The sequence below is a fragment of the Exophiala dermatitidis genome (assembly GCF_000230625.1).
Source record: "Exophiala dermatitidis NIH/UT8656 unplaced genomic scaffold supercont1.1, whole genome shotgun sequence".
Classification (NCBI taxonomy): Eukaryota; Fungi; Ascomycota; class Eurotiomycetes; order Chaetothyriales; family Herpotrichiellaceae; genus Exophiala; species Exophiala dermatitidis.
Genome location: NW_008751646.1, coordinates 100,925 through 119,087, shown reverse-complemented (window position 1 = coordinate 119,087; position 18,163 = coordinate 100,925). Strand labels below are relative to the sequence as shown.

Genomic DNA, 18,163 nt, shown 5'->3' with positions numbered 1-18,163 from the left:
GTTGGTTTCTTGCCCGTGAGTCTTTGGCAGACCCCACAGTTTCCAACATGCTCGGGATCGTGTCTGTGAAGGACATTTTGGGCTTCTGATGACATCTGGACTCTGGCTGTTTTCTGAGGCTGGTTAACAGTAATGTCGGGAAGAATGTATGCCGAGGTCATATTGTCGTCCAAGGCGTGGTGGTGGCGACGTCGGCGAGATGTATTGGAGGCAGCCGTAGGATCTTCCATTATGCTGTTCTCGGTGTCATTGAAGGTGGGTCTCTTGTATGTCTGAGGCTTGCTGTTCGAGGCAGCACCGCCGGTCTTTCTTGCTCCTCCTCGCTTCTCGAGAGTGGGAGAGGCCGCTTCGTTGACAGGCACCGGCGACAGGACCCTTGCATCGTCGGAATTCGTCGTCTTGCCAGCAGCCTGTTTTGCTTCCGCAGCATCGTCTCTGTTGGAGCTCCGTCTGTCCGGTGATCGCTCGGGCGACTCCATGGAGCGGCTCAGGTCGAAGAGTTCTTCATCAACTCGTGTCGATGCTCCTCTGTTCTTTCGGGCGGGTGTACTCTGGTTCTTGGAAGTGGCTCGGAGCAACCTAAGCTCGAGCAATGCCTCATCGCGTTCCCTAGTAAGGGAGTTGATGGTCTGCATGGCTTCGTTGAGATCACGTTGCAGCGTTCGTAGAGACGCAACGATTTGTTTCTCATCGGCAGGGATCGTGTAGTGGACTTGGACATTGGGGAGAGAACCATGGTCCGCGAGGATTTGGGACGTGTTTGGGATATTGGTCGGCAACATAAAGGATTGGCTGGCGTTCTGGTGCCTCGAGGACGATACAGCTTTGCTAAAGCGTGACGGCTTCCTCTGCCCTCGTTCACCTCGAGGAGATGTCGAGCCCGGAGTGTACATGACCTGCGGCGCATGGTTAGTCCGGCGTTCGCATCTGCTCGTTAACCAATGCGTACTTGATAGTCGCCTACAAATGCATCGGCGGAGTGGATGCTGCTGTAGTTGGTCCCGCCGGTACCGTGATCGAACCTCGAGGGAGCCATGTTGTCGTCCAGGTGTACAATGTTCTTTAGGATACTGAACAACGGATGAGATGATTGGGAAGCAGAATACGGGCGACGAGAGGCACGAACTTGAAGACAACCAAATAAACACCCCAATGCAGTTAGGCTCATTGTCTCAGGGCGGCGATACAAAATATCCCCTTCAAGCGATATCCAGCGCCATTGGCAGACCAGCCTTGCGCCTTCGCCAACTTGTACGCGTCGATCACTTCACTTGGCTCTCTCATGCAAACAGTTTCAGGGCGAGGGGTGAGCATTTACTTCAACAACTTCAATCCTTGCATGTCGACTACTATTCTTACAAAAATTTGACTTTGCTGGATAAACGTTGAGGTTGCGGCTGTGCAGGACTTGAATGCCAGGCCACTGGCTCTGCAGTGCCCAGGTTTCATTAGTCGCGACTAGCACTGCCATTAAAGTACTAGTAAGGTCCCGCGGCTGACGTGCGGCCAGTACTGACACTTTGCCAGGCACCGGGATGCTTCAGCTCCAACTTTTGGAAGCCTGTACTGCCAGCGTTCCGACTGCCCAGCTTGTCTGACTGTACCTACGCTTCCGCCTGGATTGTATATAGGTATCTATTGTATCTCATCTCTCACTATCGCATACCTTCCGAATTCCGTTGGGTCACCGTTATTTCGCGGGTATAGATGCAGAAACCCACTTCCGCCCAGCCTTGGTCAATGCAAGGGTTGTGATGCTATTTCCGCAGGTGTGCGTCCTGTGCATATTTTATACCATTTGAGTTGGCATGGCGGCTACTCCGGTCTCTCGGCGATATGATCGACGAGGTAGGCTATCACATCAACTGCTCCCTCGGCAGCAACCATCAGACAGAGGACCACACGGCGGCGGCGATAATGGTGGGGGGATCAAGGGTTCTGCTGTAGCGGTGGCCGTGAGTATCACTTTGATATTGTGATGAACTCCTATCTGAGACCATTCAGGTTGTTGCTGTGCTTGTCGTCCTCATTGCCGGCTCCGTCCTCCTGTATTCGTTGCTGCGAAGATTGAAGTTAAAGGGCAAAAGCCCTCGGTATATTCCTACAGAATTCTTGAAGAGGAAATGGAGGACTTGGACTCCAGGCGGAAAATACGCTGCAGTTCGCAATAACGAACTATTATCCACAAACACGGCGTACAATGGCAACGACACTGGGGCGAGACAAACAGAAACCGGCGTTGACCGGAATACCAGCGTCAGGAGTGTCATCACCCTTCCTGCCTATTCCCGTACACCAAAGGACACGGAGCAGGTATTGGCTCGTGAAGGGGAGCGAGAGGGAATGGATACGGTTGTCGAGTTCCCAGAAACCCAGGATGAGGAGGAATCACGCCGAGAAGAGTTGATGGAGTCTCTGTACCAGATCCGACTGGCCCGGCGCCGCGAGATCGCGGAACGGGAGGAATTAAGACGTGAAAGGAGAGAAGCACGGGAAAGAGGGGACACAGCACGCTTAGAAGAGTTGAGACGACAATCGCGGCAACGGGCTAATGAGAGTGTTTCTTCTTTGAACGGCGGAGCCAGCCTTTCTGCGGCGACTCTCATTGCTGAACACCAATCTCGCGGGCGAGAAAGGAGAGTGTCCACTGTCGCGTACGGTGCTCTAGGAGAGGTCCGTCATGACGGTACTCGACTCCGTGCGAACAGCAACGACTCGGAGCGCGGGGGTTTACTGAGCGGAGCAGCGCCGATGGGCGAGATGGGGACCCGAGCCCGACAGTTCTCAGATGCGGCTTCGACATCCACCGTCTCTCGTGCGCATACTCGAGATCGCTCCAACAGTGGACTGAGTGCCTCGACCATGAATTCGGATATGGAGGCCGAAGCAACTCCCGGCTCAATCCGTGCTCACAGCTCACACAGTGACGGACCCGGGAGCCTCGCAACAAACTCATCGCCCACCGCGAACAGATTCACCCCAGATGAAAGCACTGGCTCCGATGACATCGGCGAGTCTCGTATCCCGCAAGGGGATGAGGATGGAGTGACCCGACCCCCAGAATATGATGAGGTACACGGTTGGGGAGAAGCTCCGGCATATGATGTTGCTGTCGCTACACAGCCCAGTGTCACTGAAGCCTCTAATACAGGTTCCAGGGATGGTGCGCCGCAGCTGCCACAACTCAGTCTGCCCAGTATTAGTGTGTCTGGTGCAACTGAACCGAATACCCCTGCCACTCCACACATGGAAACAGTTCCATTTCCTTCCGATGAACATCACTAGGGAGGCAGCCTGCATGCAGCGTGAGTCGAACGGCATTGACAGTCTGACTTCGAGGATTCGGCAACCATGATCAAACAATCTTGGAAGGAAACTCAGTGCATTTGGACGTGCATTTGGATCTGGAAGTGGTGTGCAATAACGAGATATGTTTGACTGCAATATACAACCATGGTAGCGCGGCGTTAGGGAAGGATTTTGGTTCGGTACTAGGACTTACCATTACTAAGGCGGATTTGGTCTAGAAAAATCGAGACAATGAAAAATATTTGAAGATGAGAGCAATCGATCACAGCAATGGTATAGAAATGATAAGTGAAAGCAGGTCAAAGACCAAGAGCGATGATTTGTGGGTCAAACTTTGTGAATATTTTTGTCATTGAGTTGAAGCTGCTGCGAGCAATGCTCACGCCTCCATTCCTAGCATGCTTCAGCAATAGAGCCCGAGGTGAATCCCACCGTTCCTCTCATATGGAACAAACATGGTGTGAGCGTGACTAGCTGGTAGGACGAGATCGATTCTCGTTTCAAGACAGGACGTCGCCGGTGATCCGCATGCTTCAATGCAACACCCCCTTCGTCCCGAAATCTTGCTTTTGACTATCCTCCGCGAGGAACATTCAAGTTCTCGCTGAAAATCTATCGCACAATACCCTCGAATCTGTTCTTGAACCATTTGATGGTGTCGTCCTTGGAGACCTTGTGGCTACGGCCAATCTTGCTCTTGCACCGTCTCCGTCTGGCAACTCTCGCACCCGGTCGTGACATGCAGCAGTAGAAATCCATGCCGTAGATACCAATCGCAGGGTCGTACTTAATACCCAAATCAATGTGTTCCGAAATACCGAAGCCGAAGTTGCCGGTCTCGCTGAAGTTCTTGCGGCGAAGTTCGTATTCCTTGACCTTCAGGCCACGCTCGAGAATCTCTTCGGCCTTGGGGCCACGGACGGTGACATGGACGGCAATCTTTTCGTTACGACGGATACCGAACGATCGGACGGTGTATCGTGCTTTGCCTGTACAGATTGATCAGAAAGGAAAAGGCGTCATGGAGGTCCAACCACGCTTGCAACGTGGAAAGGGTAGACGCACTGTAGACGGGAGTTTGACCAGACAACTGTTCCAACACCTTTGCGGCACGAGTAAGACGATCGCCAGACTCGCCGACGGAGATGTTCAGGACGAGTTTGTCGATGCGCAGCTCGCGCATAGGGTTCGAGCTCTTGTCGTTGCCTTCCGCCATCTTGAAGATTGGTTTTCAGATGGTGGGTTTAACGAGTGCGACAGAGTTGGGTTGTTGAATGTGCTGGCTGCTCGTAGAATTGAACCGGCCTGGCGTTGAAGGTCGAAATTCTGTGGAAGTGCGCACAACCGAATTGCCTTGGCGTGCCAAGAGTTGTGTATGCACTAGTCCTGTTTGGGTTGAGTCGCGATGCTGCCACTAGCGCGGTCGAGTGCTGCTAGTACTTTGCAGTCTTGCGGATTGCCTGCGACCAGAGCCCAGTTGCAACAGACCTCACCCAAAGTATTTGAAGAGATACAGCCAGTTCGAGCCTGCATCTTTGCTTCCCAAAGGAGCCCTTGCAGCCATCGTCTGGCAGCTGTAGTTGAGCTGCGGCTCAGATCTACGTGAACTTCCATTTTTTGAACTTCAAACCATCAAAGCCAGTTTCGTTTGCGTTTGAACTGTCAAGTCGCATTCGTGCGCGAACTGAGCAAAGATGGCCAACAAGCAAGGGAAGATGGTATGTCTGTTGACTCTGTTCTTTGTGTACTCTTGCTAACTGATACTAGCAACATCTGGTATGCGACATCCGTCCCAAAAGCCACGAATCTAGACACCAACTAACTGAACTTCCTCAGATCAACTATCGTATGCGTGTTACACTGAACGATGGTCGACAAATGACTGGTCAGATGCTGGCATTTGACAAGGTGGGAATTCCAATCTGGCTGATTCTTAGGTTTCCCGGCTAACAACATGTTCCAAACAGCACATGAACCTCGTCCTCGCCGACACCGAAGAGTTCCGCAAGGTCAAGAGAAAGCAGAACAAGCCCTCTGCTCCGGCTGCTCCTGGGTCGGCGGCATTGGTCGAGACCGAAGAGAAACGAACACTGGGTCTTGTCATCCTCAGAGGCACAAACATTGTCAGTTGTAGTGTTGAGGGCCCTCCGCCATCAGATCCTTCTGCACGGTTGGGTACTTCAGCTCCAGGAGGTGCACCGAGCGCATTACAAGCCGGGACTGGAATTGCTAGACCGGCTGGTCGAGGTCTGCCCGTGGGATTAGGTGGTCCGGCAGCAGGCGTTGGGATGGGTGGACCACCACCACCAGGAGGTCTTGCCTTCCCACAAGGAGGTTTTGGAGGAGCTGCACCTCCGCCAGGCTTTGGTGGGCGAGGTGTTCCGCCTCTGGGTGGTGCGCCGCCTCCAGGATTCGGTGCTCCTCCTCCGGGGTTTGGTGCGCCGCCTGGCGGTCCTCCTGCAGGCTTCCAGCCACCTCCTGGTTTCCAAGGTCCTCCGCCAGGTCAGGGCAGAGGCTTCCCTCCTCCAGGGTTTGGAGGTCGTTAATTGTGGCATTTGGAGTGGAATGGAGCAGAAATCACTAGGAAAATGAATCGCCAACGCTACTTGAAGGGATTACAGAATTGACTGGTTCTCGACAGACACCTCCGGGCTGCTAGGCTTTGACAAGCGAAGCATCTATCAACCCAACTTCGGAGCCCAACAATGGTTCATCTGAATTTCACAGCGTGAGGAAAAGGGCGCTACCGTCGAGCTGGCACAGATCAGAACTCAAGGACACGCCGTCCAAAGGGCCGCGCCGACGTCGGTATCTCTCCAACTCCTGGAGAAGAGGACAGTGCATTGTGAACATTGGAAGGTTATGATGGTGATGCGTGAGATGGCTCAGATGAAAGGCCTGAGGGCTATTACGCCAAATCCTGGAATATTGGGGAGCGAATTCAGAAGCTCGAATTCAATCGACAAGCGAGGCCCTCTCAAAAAGGACGGAAACAGGGACCAATGTCTGCTAAATCACGACATGTGTCCATCGATCCCCATATCAGGCGCCGCAACCCTCGTGAGGCTCATGGGACTCGTTGCCAGTGCTCATAGACTTCTTAACTGGTTGTGCTGTACCAGCCTATTAACGACGGGAGTCCTCGTCGAAGACAAATCCAGTAGCGTCCCAACTCAGTTCTCACCACAGATGAGTATATTTTCGTGGAGCCACGTCTACTCAAAAGAGGAGGCAGCCATTCAAATGTCCACCTGTGTACATCTGACTAGTGACTTATAAGCTACAGGTCCGCAATAGCACTGGCAGGCCGTAACATGCCATAGCAGGCTTTCAGCCTGGCCCTCACCGGTACCTGGTATACAGAATGGTTAAAGCAGCAACTTGAAGTTTAGTCTCTCCCGTCCAAACATCGCTTGGCAAGTTTGACCCGTTTGCCGCGCTGTTCAAAAGTTTCCTGTGCAGTGTCGGCGTCCATCCCGAACATCGAAAACATAACAGCATCTAGTAGTATAATACAACAGACCTTGCTGAACACTTCACTCAAGAAACAGAAACATGCCTCCACCAACGAAGCGCCGTCGAACAGAGCCGGCGGTGGTGGAAGAAATCACATTCGACCCGGCGGCGCGTCAAGAATATCTCACGGGCTTTCACAAGCGGAAACTGCAGAGGGCGAAACATGCACAAGAAATTGCCGAGAAGAGGGCGCGGGAAGAGAGAATACAAGAACGCAGAAAGGTAGGTTACACAGACTTCCCTGTCGAGAGGCTGACTACAGTATACTTACAAAATGTGTTTCGCAACAGCTACGAGAACAACGAAAGGCAGAATTGGAACGTCATGTCCAGGAGGTCAATGTGATGCTCAGACCCCCGTCACCGGACAGCGGCTCAGACGACGACGACGATGCTGCAGAATCCAATGAGGAATGGAATGGTCTTTCGGACCCAGAGCCGGAGCCTATCGATCATGAAGCGGAATATATCGACGAAGAAAAGTACACCACCGTAACGGTCGAGACAATGGATGTCAGCCGCGAAGGTCTTTTCAAGCCCGAGTCCAATGGAGATGAAGAACGAAAGAACAAAGACGAAGAAGTCGAGGAAGAAGGGTCCACCTCCGCAAAGAAGAAACGCCCGTGGTCCAAAGACAAGCCTAAAGACAAGTCCAAAGATAAGACCGAGAAGAGTCGAAAGAAGCGGCGGAATTTCCGGTATGAAAGCAAGGCGGAACGGAAAGTAGCACGTACAAAAGAGAGAAACAAAAATCATAAGCAAGCTCGACAACGGCGTGCTGGATGAGAATGCCGCTGTTCGTCAAAGCTGTCAACGCTCGCCCTGTATTGAAACCCTCATTGGTGTCGTAGGTGTGTCATGGTCTATGCATCGTGCCCTCCAATCACTTGCCAGACGTGGTCATTACTTCCTCACACAGTGCAGCCAGAACACGGTTGATTTTCCCTCGAAATCAGATATTTCCCATGCTCTGCTCCAATTCTTGCAGCTCCTTCTGAAGATCCGCGTGCTTCTTGGCCATTTCCTCGTACTTGGCCTCCCATTCGTCTCGTGCTTGCTCGAGGGCTTGGACTTTGCGCTCGAAGTGACCAGCTTTGACGTCGGTTTGGCGAAGCCTGCGGGGTTGGTCAGCATATGTTGTGCAAAGCAAGGGGGTAGTTGTACTTTTCATTGGTCTCTCTCAGAGTCTTGTCAGCAGCCTCAGCCTCTTCTTCGAGTAGCTGAAGTCTTCGGGTGAGCGCCTCGTTCTGTTGACCATGCTGCGAGGCTTCACCAGCAGCTGCCTTGGCTTCCTTGAGACTGACTTCCAGCTTCTCGACTTCGGCCTCAAGGAGTTGGTTGCGGTGTGTCAATGAAGTGATCTCCTGCTCCTTCTGAAGGTTCTCTTGCTCCAACTGCTTGACTTTGGCTTTGAGTTCTTCGGCCTTTGCTGCATTCTCATCCGCCTCGAGGCGAAGAGCGTTCATTTTCTGTTGGAAGTTAGCGAATGCGGACGCCATGATGTTCGGTGTTGTTCGGCGTATGAGTGGATGATAGGCTGGCGGTTGATTCCGTAGGGATGATAGAGAAAGGTTCAACGACTACAGAAAGGCACAGTCTGGGGTTGAAGTAGACTAAAGTCGTTCAAGTTGCGGCTGATCGAAATGCGAAGGCGTGGTGCCTGCACGGAGGGACTTGTAGTGAAGGCAGGTGCAGCTGCCCGAGACGTACCTCCTTAATTCGATCCATCTTGTCTGAGGTCGCACGTGAAGTCGTAAATAAACTGGAATGAAGATGAGGCGGGTAACAGTTGTAACGTGGTGTTGTCTAACGATAGGAAGCAGGGCGGGCGTCAGATGCAAGTTGTCCAAAGGAAGAATGAACAGGCGGTCACTTGAGTGTGTCCACAAAGTGTCAGCGCAGAGGGATAAAGTAGCATACCAGATAGAGGGGGATGTCGCAGACTACAGTGCCCGTGGCCTACTACTAGGATGCTTTCAGGCCAATAGTAATACAATGCCGGCTTACAGGGGTGGCTCCAGGCTCGCCGTTTTATGCTTAGGGCTTTGTTTCACTCCTTTTCCGGGCTGAAAGATAAACTGGTCCGTAGGTCGCGAGGCCACAAACCCAGGGGTTTCGGTGGCTTACTAAGGGGGTTTCAGGCGCCTGATCGGATCCTTAGGGCGCCTAGCAGTAGGTACTAGTTGACAGGCCCTACTAAAACTGCTAGTACTGGACTAATGCTGCGATCTCCCCGGCCGGTTGCGAGGGACAACCAGGTAAACATGCTATCTGGAATTCTCGCATTATCAGCTAGCACGCGTCAACGACACCACATCTATAATTGAAACCCGACTCAACACACAACAACCAATAACCAATTCAACGATTGACGATATTCCGCTTACACTTCGAACATGTTAGCCGCTCGAGATCAGGAAAACATAATTCATGCGCGTCAAACCGCTGCCGCCGGGAAACCACTCAACCAAGGTGTACGGGCTCTGCATCCAAAGACTCCCGGAGGCCTGAAGACACCATTTCGAGCCGGCCAGAACGATGAAAACCGTCCCCTAGATTTGAAAGGCCAGAAGACAGTGGGCAAGGATGGGCCTAGCAAGGTGGACAAGACTGCGTTGGTTACACCTCTTGGTAGGGTTGAGTCTGGGGTCCTTGACTTACCTAGGTATGGTTATGGCTAACGGGAAGAAAGGCCCGCGCAATCGAGCACCGCTCGGTGCAAAGACCACGAATATCAAAGCTCGAGTTTTCCAAACCCCCGCACCGGCTCCCTTGACGACGAAACAAGGCCTGACTGTCCAAAAATCAGCCACAGCTCGACGCTCTGGACGGTCCAAGATCGCCGTTGCCCCCTCGGAGCCGATTGGGACCGATGTCTTGACGAGACGTGTCGACGAGGAAGAAGAACCGGACTTTGGCTATGCGCCGCCACCACCGACTGAGTTACCGGATCCTCCTTTGGAGGTTAGCGAAGATCCATTACTAACAGAGGAGCTTTTGCGAGGCTATGGTCAATTGTACTGCCACTCGCCAAAAGACAAGGATGGCATCTCAGTCCGGCTCAAAAAGGAAGCAGAGGAACTTTTGCAGCATCAGAAAAAGCAGGAGCAAGAGATATTGGACAGTTGGAACAAATCAGATTCACCCACTACCGACGAGTTGAACAAACAGGTCGATGCCATGATTGCCGCAGGGCCAAAAAAGAGCAGACCGCAGATTTCTAGAGTCGACACGATGAAAGCAAGATCTGCCGTTGCGGCATTGTCTGATTCGCAGCCTCGACTTCCAAGTGCCGCTATGAAGCCAACGCAGGCGTCGGAGCAGAAGAAGAAAGATATGGCCCGGGTCAAGTCCAAGCACACCACAGCGGCACCGCCGCCATCAACTACCAGACCTGCACGGTTGGCTGTGTCCAAGAACACCATTGGATTTCCTAAAGCCAAGAAAGCTCCGTCCATAATCCCACCGGGCTTTCAAGAGGGAAAGCCAACGAGTACTCCAGCATCCAAGCCTAGGAAAATCGACCAGGCTTCTATCCATCCTAGGGACTTCCGCGACCTATACGGGTCCCCACCAGTGGAGAGTGATATGTGGTTCCGACTTAAAGAGTATGAGCTGCTGGAGCAGGACGTTTTGAAGGCTGATTGTGGTGAACTTGACGAGGAGTTATTTGACACGGACGTTTTCCCTTTCGACAACAGTAAGCTGGACGATGACGATTTCCAGCTCCCAATGCCAGAATGAACAAGATTACCCAGTCACAAGACATAGGTCCAAGCATCGCGGGCACTCACAGTTCTAGCTTGGATCACCATTGAGGATGATGATTATGATTCATGATACGTATACCCAGCGTGTTACACAGTTTTTGTTTGCAAGGAGACTGCACAAAATGGACACCGGGGCGGGTTGCGGCTGGCCCCTGTGGATCAATGCAGCAGTGTATTAATGAGGTCAAGGTGGAATGCACATAAAGCAAGGATTTCGCTTTACAGGGCGGTCTTCAGAAAATATGATAAAGTATGGCAGTGTACAATCGTAGATGAATTTTCTTTTTAAGTCATTCCTGCTAGGGGCCGTACGCCCAAGAGTTCTTCAGTGTCTTCTGGTCGGGAGAACTTTATGAACATATGTTTCAGTCAATTTTGTACAGGCTGCTTATCACGGAAACTGGTCCACAGCCCCGTCATCGACGCCGCCATTGCTTGCGGCTTTGACAAACTCTGCTGGGGGTTCGGTGACGGTGAAGTTCCAGCCAAACTGATCTTTAACCTTGCCCTGTTGGATGCCTTTCAGCGTGGTCAACAGCTGGGAGCACACTGGACCCGGGTCCAACTTCTCATTCACAGGATACTCGAACTTGTCGCCACGCGACTTCATCGTGATGCTCTTGATGGGCACGAGCGAGGCGGCGGTCCCTGCAGCCATGACCTCCTTGAACTCGGACAGTTCCCCATACTTGATGGGGCGCTTCTCCACGGTGTAACCAAACACATCCCTGGCGATCTGACAGGCGGACTCAGACGTGACGGACTCAATGACGTTCTTGCTGTCCGGAACAGCAACGGTGGTTTTGTCGCCATCCTTGCGGACGCCGATGAACCCGGACGTCGAGAACTCGTCGATTTCAGTGCGCGTCTTGCTGTCTAGGTGCAAGGTGATTCCGTAGCCGGCCTGACGAGCCTTCTCGCTGTGGCGCAGGACAGGGGCATAGTTGCCGCCGAGTTTGACGCTCCCGGTTCCTTCAGGGGCGGAGCGATCAAAGTCCTCGAGAATGAGGGCGTCAACGGCGTGGACGCCATGGTAGACACCCGTGGGCATCACAAACACCACAAACGTGTACTCGTCCGTCGGGTTCAGACCAAGCTGGGCACTGGATCCAAACAACAGCGGGCGTATGTACATGGCCGCCCCGGTCTCGTGCGGTGGAACGAACTCGGCGTTCATGGCCACCGCCAGGTTCACGCATTCGATGAACAGCTCCTCGGGAACAGGTGGGATGCAGATGAACTCGGCCGACCGCTGCATGCGCTTGGCGTTCCGGTCGGGGCGGAAAATGCTGATGCTGCCGTCTGGCTGCCGGAAGGCTTTCATGCCCTCGTAGCATTGAACGCCGTAGTTCAGCCCGGGTGCCATGCCGTGGATGGACAGATGTGGAGAGGTCACAAAGCGTGGTTTGCTCCATGATGGATTCGGCGAGGAATGCCGGAACGTACACTCAATGTGTCCATTTACTTCACGAACCTTGAAGCCGACGTTGCTCCAGTCTGTAAGATCATGGTTAGACAAATTGCAGAAAAGGTGGACTGGAAGTTTCATGTCACTCACCGATCGTGCTGACTGGGGGAGGTGGAAAAGGAGCCATACTGACGATCCACGATTTGTATACCCTTTCTACTCCGCGACCTCTAATCCTGAGTTCTTTTTGGAGTTCCTTGTTGGTTCAATCAAGCTATGGTATTTTAATACTGTAGAGTCATAAGCAGTATTGAGTCGTCGCGGCACAAGTCGCAATGCCAATTCCGGGGTAGTTAGTAGTAGTCAGGTTCTTCGAGGGCTTACTTTGTCCACCTCCGATTGGCCGGTCCGCCAAATACTTTTTCTCTGCCCTGAGCGAGATCGGAGGAGCAATGCAGGCTGAGTCAGCGTCCGTTTGAGGTGGATGCTGGCCGCCGCTTTTGGAAGTTCGGGGTTCCAGTGGCACTGGCAAAAGTCCTCTACTAATATCTCACCCTGGACATGATCATGTTACTGCTGCATTTTGATATGGTACGGTCCATACAATCTCCTGATCACCAGATCGACTCCTTATTTATCTTAATTTCAGCCATCCGTCCCGTATATCAATGTGATTCCCTCTACCGACCTGACTCGTCACTCTATACCGAATCATCTTCCTAACTACCACCTCCATACAGCCGCCATGCCTCGAGCACCGCCCCCGATTATGGTGGTCGTCTCTGCCTTTGCCCTCTTCGTCTGGTACGTTGTATGGACGAGTGACCACCCCCGGCCCATGACTGCTCTATCGCACGCCGATCAATTTAAACCTTTGTTCAAGACCAACGCCGAGGACATCCCCGTTGCCAGTCCGAAAGTGGTTGCCGGGGAGCCAGTGATGGGAAAGTTAGGAAATGAAACACTGAAAGCAGAGCTGGGACGGGCGGCATGGAAGGTTCTCCATACCACGATGGCGAGGTTCCCCGACAAACCCAGCAAGGAGGAAAGTGACGCTCTCAAAGATTACATCTATCTATTCGCCCGGCTCTATCCATGCGGAGAGTGCGCCGAGCACTTTCAACAGATCCTCAAGAAATACCCGCCTCAAACATCGTCGCGATCTAGTGCCGCGGCATGGGCGTGCTTCGTGCATAATCTGGTCAATGAGAGAAAAGGAAAGCCCATATTCGACTGCGCCAACATTGGAGACTTTTATGATTGCGGCTGTGCCGATGACGAGAAGGAAGCCATGAAGGCGGCGGGAGCACAAAGCAGCAGCATTGCCCAAGGCAAGCCTCTGAAGCACGAACCCGTTGAAATCGAGGTGGAAGGAGAAACCAGAGGAGGGTGAGGAAGATGATGCTTTTCTTTATTTCACGCTTCCCTCGATGATATATACACAGCTCCCTCGGCTCCCCTTGCCAAAAAGTCACCATTGCCCTCCAAAATTCCTGTTCCGGTAACAGGACTCACAGCCGGGAATCACACCTATTTCCTGGTAGCGTGCCGTGGTTGCGATGATCCCGGCTCTCGATCCGAACTGCTTCATATGCTCCGGCGCGAGTTTCTTTGGCACAACAGTCCGCCAGTCTCCTCATGGCTAGTCTCTGAATCATCATTTCGCGTAACCTCCGCGAACGGCGCGAGGGAGGCTCTGGTGGTGTAATTCCTTGCTCTGCTGGTCTTATGGGCTGCTCGGCCGATGGCTCGATTGGTAAAGGTAATGTGGATACTGCGGCACCACCATCATTGCTGGCGAAAGGGTTTAGAGTGCGAAATCCGACGTCGACGAAGCATCTGCTAGGGATATACCAAGTGTCGTCAAAGGCGAATGGTTGCTCTGCTCCTGCGGTACACGTGGCCGGCCATCCCTGGTTGGCGCACTTTTTGCACGGCTGTCTCAGATATACATTGTAATCATGGACGACACATCCCCTTACGTCGGGGTCTGCACAGACAGTGTTGCGAAACCGGTGTGTTGCTGGATGGCAGCACAGAAAGAAATATCGCCTGGTTGTGCACATTGCTCCTTGGGCAACAGCCGCGAAGGATTGGATTCGAATGATCAAAAAGAGGCGAGGCTCTCTGGTATGTCTGGGAGAGATCTATAAAAGGGTGCAAAGGCAGCGCAATCGAGGAGGTATGCCTACCTCGGCACTCGATTATGCAAATCTATCGAGTTTCGTTGGTTGCTTCTTCACCACTGTATGTGTGAATGGATGGAGGCTTGAGTGCTGTCACGATTGATGTTTCATTGAAGCTCAGATCTGATGTGCAAAGCCAAATGGCCATCTTGAAAAGATTTTCTCGTTCATTCAAGTAAATCGAATTGACTGAGAGTCACTTTTGTCACAGCCCATATTTAGCAGTCGACAATGAGATTGGCATCACCCTTTGTTCCATCTCCATCACTTGTTCTCAGATTGCAGTCTATGGAACAACTCCCTCATGGGCATGTCGATGAACGAACAAAGGCGGAAGAATAGGGAAGCGAACAAAGCCAGTTTCGGCGTAAGCTTCTGGTGGTTGCTTTCGAGGGGCTTTTACTATGGCAGACAGACTGTCTTGTTCTGGACCTGCAGGGTATAGCTACGATTTTGTTTCTCGACCGGGAAGGTTGCCTATACTAAAACGCGGTATCAATGCGCTGTACCAAGCGATGGGCGACTGGTAGGAGTAGTACTTTGTATTTGCAGGTACCCAGGTCAGCTCGTCGTTCTACATGTGTATCTGTATCCATTCCTTCCAACTGATCATGTCGTCTGGAGTGTGGGTCCGGGGCATGTAGTTGGAAATGCAGTATAACCAGATAGTCAATGTACGCCAATCAAGAGGACAGCTCCCAACCTCGAAAGTTGTCGTCAATATCTTTTGATGATCCCGGCAGACTCGAGCGGTAAACAATCATCTTCCAACGCATTTTTTTCTGTTCCGCCTAATGAAGCGTAAAGCATCGATTTTGATGTGTTGTTGTTGGGGGGACAGAGGGAGGATAGTTGTGGTATCCACAACTACATATTATTATTTCCAGGGGTTCCGGGGTCCTTCGTCGTGAACCCCCTACAAAAGACGATTGATATTACCTACCCAGGTAGTGCACGTCGAACGGAGACAACGTCAAGAACGAGGAAATGAAAACCAATCCATAGATTACAGTCTTGCTGCAGGGGGACGTCAACCAACAACTTGAATGTAAAGTAGGTACCTAGTATGTTGTGAACTCTCCCCATTCTGGTACAGCCTTGCTGGCACACAAGTGAACGCCCTACAGAATGCAATGTTGCTTGTTGTGCTTTCCCATAATCTGTAAGTGGTATATTGCATGATCAGACATATAAGAATATTGAACCATTTTCGAGCTTTGATCTCCAGCATGGAACTTGAAAAAGCTGGTTGCTTTTCTGTCCAGAACTAGACTAGATACTGCCATATGATTCCCAACGGCCCTGCGATCTAAAGCTGGATTGAGAGGCTTATTTTGCGTCACACAACCGCGGCTCTAAGCCCGCAAGCATGGCATATTTCTCCATCTTCCCACCACTGCAGACAACACCCTGATGTATACTACTGCTCCTTGACCCAGGCAATCTTCGCAGTGCCATCGAGAGCAGGCTGGCTTTTACCCGTGTACCTCGGATTCTCACCGATCATATTGACAGGAAAGCCAGGGTCGAACGGCTTGACGCTCTCAAGGAACGCAATCTGCTCATCAGTGAGCTTAATGCTCAACGCCTTGATATTGTCTTGCAAGTGTTCGATCTTGCGGCCGCCGACGATGGGGAAGACATTAGGCGCCTTGTGCATCACGTACGCGATCGCGACGGCCGATAGACTCTCGACACCGTGCTCCTTCGCAACCTTTTCGAGCGCGGCGCTTATCTTCTCTTCGTCGGGAGTCTGTTCCCCCGGGCCGAGGAGCTTTCGTAGACCCTCGCCTTGCTGTTTGCGTTGTTCAATCTGCTTCTTGGACTGGAACTTGCCGCCGCCGATCACGTCCCAAGGCGCCAGAGCCATGCCGAAATGGCGCGCCATCGGAATAATATCACGCTCCAAATCGCGCAGGAGCACGTTCCAACGGCCTTGATATATGCTGAAGGGGGTCTTGCCGTGCGTCGTGGCGTATGTGTTCGCTGCCGCTACCACCCACGCCGGAGTGTCCGATATTCCCAAGTACAGGACTTTGCCCTGCTTGACTAGGATGTCCAGGCTGTCCATGACCTCCTCAATCGATGTCGTGTAGTCCTAACCTCGGATGTTAGAGAAAGACGTCTCGGGAACAGGAACGTCGGCCGGCAAATACTCACCCACCAGTGGAGGTACAATATGTCAATGTAGTCGGTTTGGAGTTTCCTCAGCGAGTCCCGGACTGACGTATGGAGAGACTTTCGGTGGTTCCCTGAGTAGTTGACCGTCTTGCCTTTGCCTAGGTCGTAGCTGCGGTAAAGAGTCGTATATCTGGTTGATGGTGGTCAGTTTAGAGCTCAGAATTGGAAGATGGATTTGGACAAAATGGAGATACTGACTTGGTTGCGATCACCATCAGATCACGGTTCTTCCTTGCTGCCATCCATTCTCCAATCCATTGCTCGGATTGCTCGTTTTGGTAGTTGTTCTATAGCCAAGGGGTGTCAGCACCACAGCAACAGCAGGTGAGGTCCTGAGAATGCCGGAGTGGGTAGAGGCCTCTGCGGACAGGCGAAATACACTCGAGCTTCACTTACAGCAGTGTCAATAAAGTTGCCTCCGGCTTCGACAAATGCATCGAGCAGCTTGAAGGCGTTCTCTTTGGATTGGCTCCCCAAGAACTAAGAAGACACAACGGTGTCACAATGTCAGTGATTATAGAACCCACAAAGCCCGTCAGGTTCCACCGCTCGGTCATCGACCACAAAGTGGGAAGCACGAGAAGCGGATTGGCTGGAACTCACTTCAGACCACGCATCACCCAGGGACATGCCTCCAAGGCACAAAGGCGATACTCTGATACCGGCAGTTTTCGACAGCACCCGATACCTGCCCAGCTCAGTGGGTGGCTCAGGCGCCGGTTGGAAGATGTCGGTCATTGTCGCAGGAAGAGTTTGGTCGTTTGGAGGTGAATGTGGTAATGGTGGTAGTATTAGTACCTATATTTCTCGCTCTCTCACTGATGCTGATTGTTGTTACTCGCAGATGGAAGAAAGGCTGTGCAGAGGAACCACCGTGCCCTTTTATACATCATCCCTCTCTTACACTCCGGGTCCGATGGAGTTTGGAAATTCCTCGAATCGTTCCCGGTCATTTTCTGACCCGACATCTTCACACCACCACTGTGGAATCCACGATCCCCTTCGTCTTGCATCTCCTCAGAAACCAAAGGCTTAGGGGCTGGCGTGGAGAATGTTCGCAGACAAGCTTAGCTCCGAAGGCAACAGGAAATGGCCCTGCTCCTCCTCCACAACGACAATCGTTAGAGGTGGGGGGCAATGATGAAGAAGGCAGTGGAATCGTAGAGGTGGACGTGTGTTTCGAGGGCAGAGTGGACCAAGACCCATATAGACGTGTGGGCTGTTTGTGTTTCCATCTCTTTCGTATGCCTCAGGCTGTGCCTGTGCCTGTGCCTGGCTAATAGTAAGCTTGGATCTGGGTCCTCAAGTTCGTCCTTGATCGGCCGAGTTCGCATGGATTGTTTGGTACATTTGTAATGGAGGTAAAGTCCGTGGCTTGTACCCGGTTACGGCCGATGACTAGTACATTGTAGTACATTGTACAGTATCTAGTGGCCTCATTCCAACCCAAATGGGTTATTGGCTTGTCTTGTGGCTGCTTCAGGGTCTTTCACGCCTGACAAAAGGCTCGGAATCGTGCGAAGTACGTTTGTTGTACAATATTGTATCCTACGATCTGCCCTGCAGTGGCATATAGGGAGATCGTTTCGACATCCTGGTCGACCAGCAGCCACTGGCATTGGCCAGCTCTGCAACGAACGATGTTCAAGTTGGCATGTCCGGCCTGGTCGTCATACAGTGCCATATGCCTTATCACCACTCCTACGAACATGTATGGCAACTTGAAGCCCTTACGTACGTTAGAGCGGATCTTTGTAAGTTGTAGACTACTAGTACCTCTTGTCCAAGAAGGTA

At 52.2% G+C, this 18,163-nt stretch overlaps 10 protein-coding genes across 10 annotated transcripts; 6 read left to right on the top strand and 4 right to left on the bottom strand.

Moving 5' to 3' along the window:
- Positions 1–477: 477 nt before the first annotated feature.
- HMPREF1120_00047 (uncharacterized protein) lies at positions 478–708 on the top strand (the record flags this gene model as incomplete). The annotated part of the gene is made up of 1 exon (XM_009154033.1): positions 478–708. One exon carries the CDS (start codon positions 478–480, stop codon positions 706–708), a length of 231 nt encoding a protein of 76 aa, XP_009152281.1.
- Positions 709–1,277: 569 nt separating this feature from the next.
- On the top strand, positions 1,278–3,744 carry HMPREF1120_00046 (uncharacterized protein). Its single transcript, XM_009154032.1, has 3 exons — positions 1,278–1,481; positions 1,528–1,955; positions 2,005–3,744. Exons 2-3 carry the CDS (start codon positions 1,809–1,811, stop codon positions 3,283–3,285), a joined length of 1,428 nt encoding a protein of 475 aa, XP_009152280.1. The 5' UTR covers positions 1,278–1,481; positions 1,528–1,808; the 3' UTR covers positions 3,286–3,744.
- A 177-nt stretch (positions 3,745–3,921) lies between these two features.
- HMPREF1120_00045 (60S ribosomal protein L11) lies at positions 3,922–4,525 on the bottom strand (the record flags this gene model as incomplete). The annotated part of the gene is made up of 2 exons (XM_009154031.1): positions 3,922–4,298; positions 4,375–4,525. The coding sequence occupies 2 exons, from the start codon at positions 4,523–4,525 to the stop codon at positions 3,922–3,924; spliced, it is 528 nt and encodes a 175-aa protein (XP_009152279.1).
- Positions 4,526–4,759: 234 nt separating this feature from the next.
- HMPREF1120_00044 (small nuclear ribonucleoprotein B and B') lies at positions 4,760–6,687 on the top strand. Its single transcript, XM_009154030.1, has 4 exons — positions 4,760–5,027; positions 5,077–5,085; positions 5,146–5,217; positions 5,277–6,687. Exons 1-4 carry the CDS (start codon positions 5,004–5,006, stop codon positions 5,853–5,855), a joined length of 684 nt encoding a protein of 227 aa, XP_009152278.1. The 5' UTR covers positions 4,760–5,003; the 3' UTR covers positions 5,856–6,687.
- Positions 6,688–6,784: 97 nt separating this feature from the next.
- On the top strand, positions 6,785–7,687 carry HMPREF1120_00043 (uncharacterized protein). The gene is made up of 2 exons (XM_009154029.1): positions 6,785–7,047; positions 7,116–7,687. Exons 1-2 carry the CDS (start codon positions 6,865–6,867, stop codon positions 7,608–7,610), a joined length of 678 nt encoding a protein of 225 aa, XP_009152277.1. The 5' UTR covers positions 6,785–6,864; the 3' UTR covers positions 7,611–7,687.
- An 89-nt stretch (positions 7,688–7,776) lies between these two features.
- Positions 7,777–8,323, bottom strand: HMPREF1120_00042 (uncharacterized protein; the record flags this gene model as incomplete). Its single annotated transcript, XM_009154028.1, has 2 exons — positions 7,777–7,939; positions 7,989–8,323. The coding sequence occupies 2 exons, from the start codon at positions 8,321–8,323 to the stop codon at positions 7,777–7,779; spliced, it is 498 nt and encodes a 165-aa protein (XP_009152276.1).
- A 600-nt stretch (positions 8,324–8,923) lies between these two features.
- On the top strand, positions 8,924–10,967 carry HMPREF1120_00041 (uncharacterized protein). Its single transcript, XM_009154027.1, has 2 exons — positions 8,924–9,455; positions 9,517–10,967. Exons 1-2 carry the CDS (start codon positions 9,221–9,223, stop codon positions 10,566–10,568), a joined length of 1,287 nt encoding a protein of 428 aa, XP_009152275.1. The 5' UTR covers positions 8,924–9,220; the 3' UTR covers positions 10,569–10,967.
- Positions 10,968–10,985: 18 nt separating this feature from the next.
- Positions 10,986–12,189, bottom strand: HMPREF1120_00040 (branched-chain amino acid aminotransferase; the record flags this gene model as incomplete). Its single annotated transcript, XM_009154026.1, has 2 exons — positions 10,986–12,091; positions 12,153–12,189. 2 exons carry the CDS (start codon positions 12,187–12,189, stop codon positions 10,986–10,988), a joined length of 1,143 nt encoding a protein of 380 aa, XP_009152274.1.
- Positions 12,190–12,570: 381 nt separating this feature from the next.
- Positions 12,571–14,928, top strand: HMPREF1120_00039 (uncharacterized protein). Its single transcript, XM_009154025.1, has one exon. The coding sequence runs from the start codon at positions 12,748–12,750 to the stop codon at positions 13,393–13,395; it is 648 nt and encodes a 215-aa protein (XP_009152273.1). The 5' UTR covers positions 12,571–12,747; the 3' UTR covers positions 13,396–14,928.
- A 680-nt stretch (positions 14,929–15,608) lies between these two features.
- HMPREF1120_00038 (aryl-alcohol dehydrogenase AAD14) lies at positions 15,609–17,107 on the bottom strand (the record flags this gene model as incomplete). Its single annotated transcript, XM_009154024.1, has 5 exons — positions 15,609–16,286; positions 16,349–16,499; positions 16,568–16,656; positions 16,766–16,849; positions 16,973–17,107. 5 exons carry the CDS (start codon positions 17,105–17,107, stop codon positions 15,609–15,611), a joined length of 1,137 nt encoding a protein of 378 aa, XP_009152272.1.
- Positions 17,108–18,163: the final 1,056 nt, after the last annotated feature.